Source organism: Oncorhynchus masou, chromosome 3 (genome assembly GCF_036934945.1).
Source record: "Oncorhynchus masou masou isolate Uvic2021 chromosome 3, UVic_Omas_1.1, whole genome shotgun sequence".
In the NCBI taxonomy this organism is placed as follows: Eukaryota; Metazoa; Chordata; class Actinopteri; order Salmoniformes; family Salmonidae; genus Oncorhynchus; species Oncorhynchus masou.
This window is the reverse complement of record NC_088214.1, coordinates 18,403,793-18,419,904: the sequence shown is the minus strand read 5'-3', so window position 1 is coordinate 18,419,904 and position 16,112 is coordinate 18,403,793. Positions and strand designations below refer to the sequence as shown.

At 46.0% G+C, this 16,112-nt stretch overlaps 1 protein-coding gene across 1 annotated transcript in view; it reads right to left on the bottom strand.

The window, feature by feature from the left end:
• Positions 1–14,097, bottom strand: part of LOC135512063 (dynamin-3-like) — an 80,534-nt gene extending 66,437 nt beyond the window's left edge. Inside the window, exons 1-4 of the mRNA XM_064933690.1 lie at positions 13,773–14,097; positions 13,137–13,451; positions 402–475; positions 63–212 (exon numbers count right to left, since the gene is read on the bottom strand). Coding sequence (XP_064789762.1) covers positions 63–212; positions 402–475; positions 13,137–13,297 — 385 coding nt within the window. The 5' untranslated portion in view covers positions 13,298–13,451; positions 13,773–14,097. The remainder of the gene's footprint in view (positions 1–62; positions 213–401; positions 476–13,136; positions 13,452–13,772) is intronic.
• Between the last annotated feature and the right edge of the window lie 2,015 nt (positions 14,098–16,112).

Below are 16,112 nucleotides of genomic sequence, written 5' to 3'. Positions count from 1 at the left end.
GAGGGAGAGGGAGAGAAAGTAAGAGAGAGAAAGAGGGTGGATGAGGGGTTAGGTATGTGTACCATGTGGGGAGTAGACGCGCAGGTTGATGGGGACGGGAGAGATGCCCTTATTGGCCCCAGTAATGCGGTCAGTCTCCGCCTCAATCTCCTGGCGAACCTCATCGAAGTCAGTGAATTTCTTCCCTTTGCAGTGTAAGAACTCTGCCCATTCTGTGAAGAAAGATGCAGATAGGTATGTGTGTGTGTGTGTGTGTGTGTGTGTGTGTGTGTGTGTGTGTGTGTGTGTGTGTGTGTGTGTGTGTGTGTGTGTGTGTGTGTGTGTGTGTGTGTGTGTGTGTGTGTGTGTGTGTGTGTGTGTGCGTGCGTGCATGCGTGTGTGTGTGCGAGCGCGTGTGTTACCTGCATTGGCACTGATGAGCTGCAGGACAAGGGGCCTGCGGGTGACGATCCCAGAGCCTCGGGGCAGGAAGTCCCTGCAGACAGACAGCCAATCAAGACAACAACACAAAGAAACAGCTAGGGCTGTGATGATGATGGACGTTTGGGAAACAATTATTTATCAAGCAATTAGCCTCAGTTATTATAATAACTGTCATTTTTGTTTAAAAATGTTTTAAGCTGGTAACGCATCATAATTCATATTTGGAAATGAGCTACAACATCACTAATGAATACAACTACAACATACCTAATGAAAGCAACTACAACATACCTAATGAAAGCAACTACAACATACCTAATGAAAGCAACTACAACATACCTAATGAAAGCATCTACAACATACCTAATGAAAACAACTACAACATACCTACCCAAGGACGCCAGAGGACAAAAATCAGTTAACCACCTAACTGAGGAACTCAATTTAACCTTGCGCAATACCCTAGATGCAGTTGCACCCCTAAAAACTAAAAACATTTCTCATAAGAAACTAGCTCCCTGGTACACAGAAAATACCCGCGCTCTGAAGCAAGCTTTCAGAAAATTGGAACGGAAATGGCGCCACACCAAACTGGAAGTCTTCCGACTAGCTTGGAAAGACAGTACCGTGCAGTACCGAAGAGCCCTTACTGCTGCTCGATCATCCTATTTTTCTAACTTAATTGAGGAAAATAAGAACAATCCGAAATTCGTTTTTGATACTGTCGCAAAGCTAACTAAAAAGCAGCATTCCCCAAGAGAGGATGACTTTCACTTTAGCAGTGATAAATTCATGAACTTCTTTGAGGAAAAGATTATGATTATTAGAAAGCAAATTACGGACTCCTCTTTAAATGTGCGTATTCCTTGAGAGCTCAGTTGTCCTGAGTCTGCACAACTCTGCCAGGACCTAGGATCAAGAGAGACGCTCAAGTGTTTTAGTACTATATCTCTTGACACAATGATGAAAATAATCATGGCCTCTAAACCTTCAAGCTGCATACTGGACCCTATTCCAACTAAACTACTGAAAGAGCTGCTTCCTGTGCTTGGCCCTCCTATGTTGAACATAATAAACGGCTCTCTATCCACCGGATGTGTACCAAACTCACTAAAAGTGGCAGTAATAAAGCCTCTCTTGAAAAAGCCAAACCTTGACCCAGAAAATATAAAAAACTATCGGCCTATATCGAATCTTCCATTCCTCTCAAAAAAATTTGAAAAGGCTGTTGCGCAGCAACTCACTGCATTCCTGAAGACAAACAATGTATACGAAATGCTTCAGTCTGGTTTTAGACCCCATCATAGCAATGAGACGGCACTTGTGAAGGTGGTAAATGACATATTAATGGCATCGGACCGAGGCTCTGCATCTGTCCTCGTGCTCCTAGACCTTAGTGCTGCTTTTGATACCATCGATCACCACATTCTTTTGGAGAGATTGTAAACCCAAATTGGTCTACACGGACAAGTTCTGGCCTGGTTTAGATCTTATCTGTCGGAAAGATATCAGTTTGTCTCTGTGAATGGTTTGTCCTCGGTGTTTCACAAGGTTCCGTTTTAGGACCACTATTGTTTTCACTATATATTTTACCTCTTGGGGATGTTATTCGAAAACATAATGTTAACTTTCAATGCTATGTGGATGACACACAGCTGTACATTTCAACGAAACATGGTGAAGCCCCAAAATTGCCCTTGCTAGAAGCATGTGTTTCAGACATAAGGAAGTGGATGGCTGCAAACTTTCTACTTTTAAACAGGCAAGCTTCAATGCCATACAACTCTCCTTCCGTGGCCTCCAATTGCTCTTAAATACAAGTAAAACTAAATGCATGCTCTTCAACCGATCGCTACCCGCACCTGCCCGCCTGTCCAACATCACTACTCTGGACGGCTCTGACTTAGAATACGTGGACAACTACAAATACTTAGGTGTCTGGTTAGACTGTAAATTCTCCTTCCAGACCCATATCAAACATCTCCAATCCAAAGTTAAATCTAGAATTGGCTTCCTATTTCGCAACAAAGCATCCTTCACTCATGCTGCCAAACATACCCTTGTAAAACTGACCATCCTACCAATCCTCGACTTTGGCGATGTCATTTACAAAATAGCCTCCAATACACTACTCAAGAAATTGGATGCAGTCTATCACAGTGCAATCCGTTTTGTCACCAAATCCCCATATACTACCCACCATTGCGACCTGTATGCTCTCGTTGGCTGGCCCTCGCTTCATACTCTTCAGGACGGATGGTGCTGGCTCAGCGCTCCTGGCCTCCAGTGCGTCTCTTCAGCCCAGGATATCCTGCGCCGGCTCTGCGCACTGTGTCTCCAGTGCATCTGCACAGCCCAGTGCATCTTGTGCTAGCGCCCGTATTTGCCAGGCGATAGTAACCATCCAGCCAGGACGGGTTGTGCCAGCTCTATGCTTGAGACCTCCAGTGCGCCTCCACAGCCAAGTACGTCCTGTGCCTGCTCCTCAACCTACTCCCTCAAGTGTGCCTTCCCAGTCCGGTACGTCCTATTCCTGCTCCTCGCACTCTCCCTCAAGTGTGCCTTCCTAGTCAGGTACGTCCTGTGCCTGCTCCTCAACCCACTCCCTCAAGTGTGCCTTCCCAGTCCGGTACGTCCTATTCCTGCTCCTCGCACTTGCCCTGAATTGCGTGTCACCAGTCTGATGCCACCTATGCTGGCCCCACGCATCAGGCCTCCAGTGCGCCTCTCCAGTCCAGAGCTTCCGGCGACGGTGCCCAGTCCAGAGCTTCCGGCAACGGTTCCCATTCCGGAACCTCCTGAGACGGTCCACGGTCCGGAACCTCCTGAGACGGTCACCGGTCCGGAACCTCCTGAGACGGTCACCGGTCCGGAACCTCCTGAGACGGTCCACGGTCCGGAACCTCCTGAGACGGTCCACGGTCCGGAACCTCCTGAGACGGTCCACGGTCCGGAACCTCCTGAGACGGTCCACGGTCCGGAACCACCTGCGATGGTCAATGGTCCGGAACCTCCAGCTCCTTAGCCGGAGCCTTCCCCTGCGCCGGTGCCCAGTCTAAGCATGGCGTCCAGTCCAGCTCCAAGGCCAAAGTCTTCTTCGGCGTTGGTGCCAAGTCCAGGCCCAGCGTCCAGTCCCGCTCCGTGGCGGGAGCTTTCCCCTGGGACGATATCCAGTCCAGACATGGTGCCCAGTCCCGTTTCAAGGCAGGAGCCTTCCCCGGCATCTAGGTCCAGTCCAGGCACAGTGTTCAGCCTGGGTCCGTGGCTGGATCCGCAGGATGAGTGGATACTTTGTCCCACACCAGAGCCGCCCCCGATGCTGGCGGATGAGCGGGTACTTTGCCCCGCACCAGAACCGCCACCGACACTAGACACCCCCCATAACCCTCCCTTTTATGTTTCAGGTTTTGCGGTCGGAGTCCGCACCTTTGGTGGGAGTACTGTCACGTCCTGACCATAGAAAGACTGTATTTTCTATGGTAGAGGGACTAGAGGTTTTAGTCTAGTTTATAATTTCTATGTGGGGTTCTAGGTTTCATTTTCTATGTTGGTGTTTGTGTATGATACTTCCGGGGCCGACAGAGATGGCCACCTCGCTTCGCGTTCCTAGGAAACTATGCAGTATTTTGTTGTTTTACGTGTTATTTATTACATTGGTACCCCAGGTAATCATAGGTTTTATTACATACAGTCGGGAGGATCTACTGGATATAAGAGCAACTTCAACTCACCATCATTACGACCAGGAATACGACATTCCCGAAGCGGATCCTGTGTTTTGCCCACCACCTGGGACAATGGATCGGATCCCAGCCGGCGAACCAATACAATGACGCCGTAAAAGGGGCAGACGAAGTGGTCTTCTGGTCAGGCTCTGGAGATGGGCATATCGCGCACCGCTCCCGAGCATACTACTTACCAATGTCCAGTCTATTGACAACAAGGTTGATGAAATCCGAGCAAGGGTTGCATTCCAGAGAGGCATCAGAGACTGTACCGTTCTTTGCTACATGGAAACATGGCTCACTCGAGACACTCTATCGGAGACGGTACAGCCAGCTGGTTTCTTCACACATCGCACCGACAGAAACAAACATATTTCTGGTAAGAAGAGGGGGGGGGGTATTATGCCTTATGATTAACAAGACGTGGTGAGATCATAACAACATACAGGAACTCAAGTCCTTGTTTTCACCTGACTTAGAATTCCTCACAATCAAATGCCGACCGCATTATCTACCAAGAGAATTCTCTTCGATTATAATCACAGCCGCATATATTCCCCCCAAGCAGACACATCGATGGCCCTGAACAAACTTTAATTCACTCTATGTAAACTGGAAACCACATATCCTGAGGCTGCATTCATTGAAGCTGGGGATTTTAACAAGGCTAATCTGAAAGCAAGACTCCCTAAATTCTATCAGCATATCAATTGTGCTACCAGGGCTGGTAAAACCCTGGATCATTGTTATTCTAACTTCCGCAACGCATATAAGGCCCTCCCCCGCCCTCCTTTCGGAAAAGCTGACCACGACTCCATTTAGTTGTTTCCAGCCTATAGACAGAAACTAAAACAGGAAGCTCCCGCTCTCAGGTTCAACGCTGGCCCTGGTCCTAGTCATCGACGGGACAGTAGTGGAGTGGGTAGAAAGTTTTAAGTTCCTCGGCGTACACATCATGGACAAACTGAATTGGTCCACCCACACAGACAGCGTGGTGAAGAAGGCGCAGCAGCACCTCTTCAACCTCAGGAGGCTAAAAAAATTCAGCTTGTCACCTAAAGCACTCACAAACTTTTACAGATGCACAATCGAGAGCATCCTGTCGGGCTGTATCACCGCCTGGTACGGCAACTGCTCCGCCCACAACCGTAAGGCTCCCCAGAGGGTAGTGAGGTCTGCACAACACATCACCGGGGGCAAACTACCTGCCCTCCAGGACCCCTACACCACCCGATGTCACAGGAAGGCCATAAAGATCATCAAGGACAACAACCACCTGAGCCACTGCCTGTTCACCCCGCTATCATCCAGAAGGTCAGTACAGGTGCATCAAAGCAGGGACCGAGAGACTGAAAAACAGCTTCTATCTCAAGGCCATCAGACTGTTAAACAGCCACCACTAACATTGAGTGGCTGCTGCCAACACACTGACACTGACTCAACTCCTTCTTCACGATGCTGTCTGTGTGAGTGGACCAATTCAGTTTGTCTGTGATGTGTATGCCGAGGAACTTAAAACTTGCTACTCTCTCCACTACTGTTCCATCGATGTGGATAGGGGGGTGTTCCCTCTGCTGTTTCCTGAAGTCCACAATCATCTCCTTAGTTTTGTTGACGTTGAGTGTGAAGTTATTTTCCTGACACCACACTCCGAGGGCCCTCACCTCCTCCCTGTAGGCCGTCTCGTCGTTGTTGGTAATCAAGCCTACCACTGTTGTGTCGTCCGCAAACTTGATGATTGAGTTGGAGGCGTGCGTGGCCACGCAGTCGTGGGTGAACAGGGAGTACAGGAGAGGGCTCAGAACGCACCCTTGTGGGGCCCCAGTGTTGAGGATCAGCGGGGAGGAGATGTTGTTACCTACCCTCACCACCTGGGGGGCGGCCCGTCAGGAAGTCCAGTACCCAGTTGCACAGGGCGGGGTCGAGACCCAGGGTCTCGAGCTTGATGACGAGCTTGGAGGGTACTATGGTGTTGAATGCCGAGCTGTAGTCGATGAACAGCATTCTCACATAGGTATTCCTCTTGTCCAGATGGGTAAGGGCAGTGTGCAGTGTGGTTGAGATTGGATCGTCTGTGGACCTATTTGAGCGGTAAGCAAATTGGAGTGGGTCTAGGGTGTCAGGTAGGGTGGAGGTGATATGGTCCTTGACTAGTCTCTCAAAGCACTTCATGATGACGGAAGTGAGTGCTTTGGGGCGGTAGTCGTTTAGCTCAGTTACCTTAGCTTTCTTGGGAACAGGAACGATGGTGGCCCTCTTGAAGCATGTGGGAACAGCAGACTGGTATAGGGATTGATTGAATATGTCCGTAAACACACCAGCCAGCTGGCCTGCGCATGCTCTGAGGGCGCGGCTGGGGATGCCGTCTGGGCCTGCAGCTTTGCGAGGGTTAACACGTTTAAATGTTTTACTCACCTCGGCTGCAGTGAAGGAGAGACCGCATTTTTCCGTTGCAGGCAGTGTCAGTGGCACTGTATTGTCCTCAAAGCGGGCAAAAAAGTTATTTAGTCTGCCTGGGAGCAAGACATCCTGGTCCATGACTGGGCTGGATTTCTTCCTGTAGTCCGTGATTGACTGTAGACCCTGCCACATGCCTCTTGTGTCTGAGCCGTTGAATTGGGATTCTACTTTGTCTCTGTACTGACGCTTAGCTTGTTTGATAGCCTTACGGAGGGAATAGCTGCATTGTTTGTATTCAGTCATGCTACCAGACACCTTGCCCTGATTGAAAGCAGTGGTTCGCGCTTTCAGTTTCACACGAATGCTGCCATCAATCCAAGGTTTCTGGTTAGGGAATGTTTTAATCGTTGCTATGGGAACGACATCTTCAACGCACGTTTTTAATGAACTCGCACACCGAATCAGCGTATTCGTCAAGGTTGTTATTTGACGCAATACGAAACATGTCCCAGTCCACGTGATGGAAGCAGTCTTGGAGTGTGGAGTGCCTTGGTCCGACCATTATTACAAACATCGTGACAATGTTATAGCAGGTGCATTGAAATGCTTGTGTTTCTAGCTCCTAAAATGCAGTAATGCAATAACAATATAAAACAAATACGCAAATAATCTAGAATGTCCAAAACAAGAAAGAAATGCATTCCCTATACAGTAAACATGTATCCAAAATGAAGCTACAGTACTTTACTAAAATTGCATTTGCCAATACAGTACTGTAATATATGCAATTTACGTAGCTGACACTGTTATCCAAAGTGACAACAGTCCACACATTTTGGTATGTAACCCCAGTGGGAATCAAACCAGCAACTCTGGCTAGTGCCATGCTCTAATGAACTAAGCCACGTACAGGACCACTACAATTGTGTGAAATAGAATACAGGGGGAAGATTGCCATGACCATGTCACTCTCCTTCAGGTCATGGATGAATCCAGACCTATATCAGGCTTGTTTTTTCTCCAGGTACATAAACGATGAGGATATTTACTGCAATTTTGATGAGAACCTGTGGCCAAATGCTCAAGATAGGCTTGATGCAAACTAGTGCCTGCTAAACATGATGTACCTTACTTCCAGCGCCAACAGAGATGGCCGCCTCGCTTCGCGTTCCTAGGAAACTATGCAGTTTTTTTTTTTTTTTTACGTGTTATTTCTTACATTGGTACCCCAGGTCATCTTAGCTTTCATTACATACAGTCGAGAAGAACTACTGAATATAAGAGCAGCGTCAACTCACCATCAGTACGACCAAGAATATGACTTTCCCGGAGCGGATCCTGTGTTCTGCCTTCCAGCCGTATATATTCCCCCCCAAGCAGACACATCAATGGCTCTGAACAAACTTTATTTGACTCTTTGCAAACTGGAATCCGCACATCCTGAGGCTGCATTCATTGTAGCTGGGGATTTTAACAAGGTTAATCTGAAAACAAGACTCCCTAAATTGTATCAGATTGCGCAACCAGGGCTGGTAAAACCTTGAATCATTGCTATTCTAACTTCCACAATGCATATAAGGCCCTCCCCCGCACCCCTTTCGGAAAAGCTGACCACGACTCCATTTTGTTGCTCCCTGCCTACAGACAGAAGCTAAAACAAGAAGGTCCCATGCTGGGGTCTGTTCAACGCTGGTCCGACCAATCTGATTCCAGGCTCCAAGAATGCTTCCATCACGTGGACTGGGATATGTTTCGTATTGCATCAAACAACAACATTGATGTAAACGCTGATTCGGTGAGTGAGTTCATAAGAACGTGCGTTGAAGATGTCGTTCCCATAGCAACGATTAAAACATTCCCAAACCAGAAACTGTGGATTGATGGCAGCATTCGCGTGAAACTGAAAGCTCGAACCACTGCTTTTAATCAGGGCAAGGTGACCGGAAACATGACCGAATACAAACAGTGTAACTATTCCCTCCGCAAGGCAATCAAACAAGCTAAGCATCAGTATAGAGACAATGTAGAATCAAAATTCAACGGCTCAGACACAAGAGGTATGTGGCAGGGTCTACAGTCAATCACAGATTACAAAAAGAAAACCAGCCCAGTCACGGACCAGGATGCCTTGCTCCCAGGCATACTAAATAACTTTTTTGCCCTCTTTGAGGACAATACAGTGCCACTGATACGGCCCGCAACCAAAACATGCGGACTCTCCTTCACTGCAGCCGAGGTGAGTAAAACATTTAAACGTGTTAACCCTCGCAAGGCTGCAGGCCCAGACGGCATCCCCAGCCGCGCCCTCAGAGCATGCGCAGACAAGCTGGCTGGTGTGTTTACGGACATATTCAATCAATCCTTATCCCAGTCTGCTGTTCCCACATGCTTCAAGAGGGCCCCCATTGTTCCTGTTCCCAAGAAAGCTAAGGTAACTGAGCTAAACGATAGTCAAGGACCATATCACCTCCACCCTACCTGACACCCTAGACCCACTCCAATTTGCTTACCGCCCAAATAGGTCCACAGACGATGCAATCTCAACCACAATGCACACTGCCCTAACCCATCTGGACAAGAGGAATACCGATGTGAGAATGCTGTTCATCGACTACAGCTCGGCATTTAACACCATAGTACCCTCCAAGCTGGTCATCAAGCTCGAGACCCTGGGTCTCGACCCCGCCCTGTGCAACTAGGTACTGGACTTCCTGACGGGCCACCCCCAGGTGGTGAGGGAAGGTAACAACATCTCCACCCCGCTGATCCTCAACACTGGGGCCCCACAAGGGTGCGTTCTGAGCCCTCTCCTGTACTCCCTGTTCACCCACGACTGCGTGGCCACGCACGTCTCCAACTCAATCATCAAGTTGCGGACGACACAACAGTGGTAGGCTTGATTACCAACAACGACGAGGCGGCCTACAGGGAGGAGGTGAGGGCCCTCAGAGTGTGGTGTCAGGAAAATAACCTCACACTCAACGTCAACAAAACTAAGGAGATGATTGTGGACTTCAGGAAACAGCAGAGGGAACACCCCCCTATCCACATCGATGGAACAGTAGTGGAGAGGGTAGTAAGTTTTAAGTTCTTCGGTGGACACATCACAGACAAATTGAATTGGTCCACCCACACAGACAGCATTGTGAAGAAGGCGCAGCAGCGCCTCTTCAACCTCAGGAGGCTGAAGAAATTTGTCTTGTCACCAAAAGCACTCACAAACTTCTACAGATGCACAATCAAGAGCATCCTGTCTGGCTGTATCACCGCCTGGTACGGCAACTGCTCCGCCCACAACCGTAAGGCTCTCCAGAGGGTAGTGAGGTCTGCACAACGCATGTCACAGGAAGGCCATAAAGATCATCAAGGACAACAACCACCCAAGCCACTACCTGTTCACCCTGCAATCACCCAGAAGGCGAGGTCAGTACAGGTGCATCAAAGCTGGGACCGAGAGACTGAAAAACAGCTTCTATCTCAAGGCCATCAGACTGTTAAACAGCCACCACTAACATTGAGTGGCTGCTGCCAACACACTGACTCAACTCCAGCCACTTTAATAATGGGAATTGATGGGAATTGATGTAAAATATATCACTAGCCACTTTAAACAATGCTACTTAATATAATGTTTACATACCCTACATTATTTATCTCATATGTATATGTATATACTATACTGTATCATCTACTGCATCTTTATGTAATACATGTATCACTAGCCACTTTAAACTATGCAACTTTGTTTACATACTCATCTCATATGTATATACTGTACTCGATACCATCTACTGCATCTTGCCTATGCCACTCTGTACCATCACTCATTCATATATCTTTATGTACATATTCTGTATCCCTTCACACTTGTGTGTATAAGGTAGTAGTTTTGGAATTGTTAGCTAGATTACTTGTTGGTTATTACTGCATTGTCGGAACTAGAAGTACATGCATGTCGCTACACTCGCATTAACATCTAACCATGTGTATGTAACAAATAACATTTGATTTGATTTGATTTGATTTTATAACATTGTGAAAGATGCCTTCAATGGTCACTCATTAGGTAGACATTTTGGAAATGTGATGTTCAGTGCATTGTATGGAAACTGTAAATGTATTGCCTAATGTGAAAACAGTAATGTACTGTAATTCACAGTACTGTTGCATACTACATTCAAAAGGCAATTTTTACAAATGTATCTTACATTTTTTGCTATTAGATGAACTGGTTGTTCATTATATTTCACAGTAAAGTTATATTTTGGATCAATGGTTGTGTGGTGAAATATGTCTACAAACAAAATAAATGCACAATGAAAGGTTTTAAATGTAAGACGCAACAAGTGTGACCAGTTTGTAGTTTTGTACTACGAGTTTTGAAAATTCACCACATACTGTGCTGTAAATAAACTGAAAATGATGACTTCAGTACATACCAGTCTGCTACCAGGTGAGAGAGAGATTGAGTGTGTGTGCGTGAGGGTTGGCTCATGTGTTTGCAAGTCACTTGTCTACATGTATGTTTAGGACACTTGTCATTTCTCATCACACAGTTGAACGCTACAATCCTGACGCAATTGAAACAACGGCTAGGCTAGATGAATATTGATCATGAGATTGCCCTCTATCTATGGGCTAGCAGAAAAGATGAGTCAGAACCCTGGTGTCCATTCAGCAGCGGTGTGGGGGAGCCAATCCTGGACAGCAGGATCATTACTCAGCTGGATCCCAGGTCTCAGGGGTGGCCGGCTGAGCTTTGACTGATGCTGCTGCTGACAACAACCATGCACCTCATCTATCTGGACCTGGTTCATATTTTCTAGGCACCAAATGGAAGAAAACGGACAAACAGGGAGGGACCCCGGAATCTTGTCCAATAAGAAACCCGTTTTGCTATGGTGTGCACTAATGAATACAACCGTGGCGATAGCAGAAACATCTTCTATACATAGCGTCAATTACCAGTCTTTACCATTCACGTTTGTCTGTAAATATTTGTAGACATAGGTCATTTTCAGAAACAGTTGTCTGACTTGTCAGACTACTCTATAACATCCTCTGTCTCTATCCAGTGGCATCTGTTTATGTACAAACCACATTCATGGGCCACACTGTGTCATAATGTACAGTACCAATTCATCCCACAGTGAACAAAATCGATGGAAACTCTTCTTCACGATTGACAGCAGAAGTGACTTGATCATATCAATGTAATGAGATGAGAGAAGAGTGGTGACAGGTATATGTACTGTATATCCAACAGTCCTTACAACAGTCATTTCATTAATTATTTTACAGACATAATCATTCACTCTCTGAGACACCCACATCCGAAATACCTTTAATCAACTACAGTACAGAGGACACAGAGGATTCGTCTTATAATAATGTAGGCACTTGTATTTGTCCTATTTCACACATGTAAAAGCATGTATTATACCCATGTGTGAAATGGAAATGTGTATTTGCATATCCCAACTCCCCCTGAGACACCCTCAGAGAGTGGGGTTACGGCCAGGGTCTGCCATTATCAACGGCGACCCTGAAGCAATCTGGCTTAAGTGCCTTGCTCAATGACACATTGACAGATATTTCACCACCTTGTCTATTTAGGATTCAAACTTGAGACCTTTTGGTTACTGGCCCAACTCTCTTACCACTAGGCTATCTGTCACCCGCATTTGTCTTGGGACAAATGATAATTGGTAATATAATACTCAACCAGATGATTCAGCCTTCATTCAATTCAGTCTCACATTACAGTTTCAATCCATTCATTGGTAAATCGATGTCTTGAAATAGACCAAGAGGCAAAAGGATGGACAAATAATTACTCTTCACCTAAAGATGCTTTCGTCTACAGAGGTTTACGTCCTTCATTCACTCTGAAGCAACAACAGCCTATGAATCTCATTTGTTTGACAGAAATAAGAAAGGGATAGTCAGTTGTGTCAAAGCAGTGAGATAGGCAGTATTGATACAGTATTGATACAGTGTTGATACAGTATTATACAGTTTATGCTGTAATGACTAGAAATCCTATCGGAACCTGGAGACCACAGCAGACATCTCGGGTTCTAAAGCAACCTTTATGCAGGTGGTGGGTGGACATGTTATATTTCAACCCAATACTGTAGGCCTATAGACATTATATATGTACAGTTTACAAATAGAGACATGGATTTGTGTAAAGTGATTGAAAACAAATGCTGTCTCTGTTTAAATGGTAGAGCTACTGAAGAAATTGATAGTTCAAGGAATGAAACAGGCTGGATGGGGCTGAAATCCCGAGGGTGTTGCGGTAACCCAAATACCGGCTCCCCTGTCATATAGCCTGCAATGCAATAGGAATGTGCGTTGAAAATAAGATGGAGACGAGCTCGAGCTCCTGGCTACGAGATGAACAGGGACGCCACGGCGCGTGCGTCCTCTGGGAAAACAAAACGTGACGGGGATGGACACGACTGAGGATAAATTGGCCGTGACAGGACATCCCCAAGGTTAACAGGAGATTGGATTATTTCTAGCCCTAGTATTAGTAATGAATTTGACGTGTTGTGCTTGGCTGCTACTCGTTGAACCTACCTGCCAACGAAGTTCTCCAACACCGAGCTCTTGCCAGCGCTCTGTCCGCCGACTACCGCGATTTGTGGCAGGTCAAGATTGCAGCTCTGACCGATGCCGCTGAAAGCGTCCTGGAGTTTATTGACCAGCGGAATCAAATCCTCCATTCCTCGGTTACCCATGGTGCTAGCGGGCGGGAGGCGCTCAAGATGAGAGAGAAGGAAGAGAGAAGGCAGGGGGGTGTGGTGATATATTTAGTCCAGGGCTACCGTGCTTGTTGATGTAGTGAAGTCATCTAGCCGCGCATTGCCCCGAGCCAAGCAAGGGTCGATTCGACTGAGGAGAGACAGGGAAAGCGAGGCAGTCAGAGTAGGATTGCGCAGTTGTTTGCCTGCAACACCACACACACCATTATTTTCAAGGGCATTTGGGGAATGAGGTCCTGTTAAAATCTGTGTCTAAAAGTCATCTATAAAGCCGTGCAAATTTGTAGACATAATTCCATAGATTACATGCATCAAGATGAAAAATAACCTACACCAAATGATACACGTTGCAACGAATATTATGTTTTGCTTACAGGCAAACGTTTATAATAAATACATCGACATAATTCATTCTATTATTTTTCTATAGCCATTTCTCATTTAGACCTACCCTTTCTCGAGTATTCCTTGTCGTTTTGAATGTCCGAGCGACAAAATCGGTCGCTGTCCAGTGCTGAATCTGAACAACAGGCAGATCCAATCCAAGTTCCGGATCGAAACGCGATTATAGGTTATACAAGCAACGCCACCTGCTGTAAATGAGCATCGGTTAAATGTTAAATGTTGATGTCCTGTGCTATAATAATGTTTTATTCGGGTAGTTTTGCTCGGATGGAGTCAAAGCCTCATTCCGAACGAACCCAAATTCGCCTCTATAACAGATTAATCATGTATTTTTATGCAACCGCGATAATTGCGAGGAGGCGCTGCGTTTGGTGTTCAGATTGACATATGAAGTGCCCAATGACAACAGGGGAGCTGTAGACGCGGCAGGCCTATAGGCAGGGCGCATACAGGTTAGGTATAACAAACACGCCCCTGTGCCATCGTGCCATGTTTGCGGTCATGACTCACGGCTGCGCATCACTCACTGAGCAGGATTGGATGCGTTCCTTCAGTCCCCTACAGTGAGAGCAAAAATAACATGTCGAATATTTGAATTTGAGGGACACTGACACATTCATGCTCAACTCATCCCCCCTTTCCATCAAGGCCTCTTCTATCGTGTGTGAATTTTTATTTTTATTTTTCCTTTATTTAACCAGGCAAGTCAGTTAAGAACAAATTCTTATTTTCAACGAATGCCTAGGAACAGTGGGTTAACTGCCTGTTCAGGGGCAGAACGACAGATTTGTACCTTGTCAGCTCGGGGTTTGAACTCACAACCTTTCAGTTACTAGTCCAACGCTCTAACAAATGCATGATACAAAGATGTATTTTGTTTGATGGCAAAGCATTCTGTTCCATAGCAGGTGTCTGGCCCTACAGTCGGTGTGTAGCTAGGCTACCATAGGCCATAGGCACACGCTGCCTATTATAACCTCACCAAGCCAACATCTGTGTTAGATAAAAGCCATTCTCTATCCTCCATTCATTATAACAATAGCTATATCTTATATTTGACATGTTTATTAAACAGCATTATAATCAGTGGCTAAATGTGTTTGGTCATTAAGGCCTACCCTGGTGAGGGCAGATATGGCACACTATAACAACAGGTTAACATTCCAAACATCTAAACAACCCTTCTACATGATGACCAGGTGTCCCATTCAAAATAATAATAAATAATAATACATTTAATTTGTATAGTGCTTTTCATTACAGAGTTATCAATACCATTATCAAGTTTGCAGATGACAAAACAGTGGTAGGCCTGATCACCGACAACAATGAGACAGCCTGTAGGGAGGAGGTCAGAGCCCTGGCCCTGTGGTGCTAGGAAAACAATCTCTCCCTCAACGTGATCAAGACAAAGGAGATGATTGTGGACCATTCTCATCGACTGGGCTGTAGTGTCCACATCACCAACAAACTATCATGGTCCAAACACACTAAGACAGTCGTGAAGAGAGTACGGCAAAGCCTATTCCCCCTCAGGAGAATGAAAAGATTTGGTATGGGTCCTCAGATCCTCAAAAGGTTCTACAGTTGCACCATCGAGAGCATCCTGACTTGTTGCATCACTGCCTGGTATAGCAACTGCTCGGCCTCCAACCGCAAGGTCACTACAGAGGGTAGTGCATACGGCCCAGTACTTCACTGGGGCCAAGCTTCCTGCCATCTGGGACCTCTATACCAGGCGATGTTAGAGGAAGGGCCTAAAAATTGTTAAAGACTCCAGTCACCCTAGTCATAGACTGTTCTCTCTGCTACCGCACGGCAAGCGATACCAGAGTGCCAAGTCTAGGTCCAAGAGGCTTCTTAACAGCTTCTACCCCCAAGCCATAAGACTCCCGAACAGCTAAGCAAAGGACTACCCAGACCCCTCTTCTACGATGCTTCTACTCTCTGTTAATTATCTATGCAGTCACTTTAACTCTACTTACATGCACATATTACCTCAATTACCTCAACCAACCAGTGCCCCCTGCACATTGACTCTGTACTTGTACCCCCCTGTATAAAGCCTCGCTATTGTTATTTTACTGCTGCTGTTTAGTTATTTGTTACTTTTATTTTCTATTTTTTACTTAACACTTATTTTTTCTTGAAACCTCTTAAAGCATTGTTTGTTAAGGGCTTGTAAGTAAGCATTTCACTGTAAGTTGTAGGTTGTATTCAGAGCATGTGACAAATAACATTTGATTTTGATTAAACTCAAAGCTCTACTTAGGAAAATATATATATATATATACAGCATCAGTCAAAGGTTTGGACACACCTACTCATTTAAGGGTTTTTCTTTATTTGTACTATTTTCTACAATGTAGAATAATAGCGAAGACAT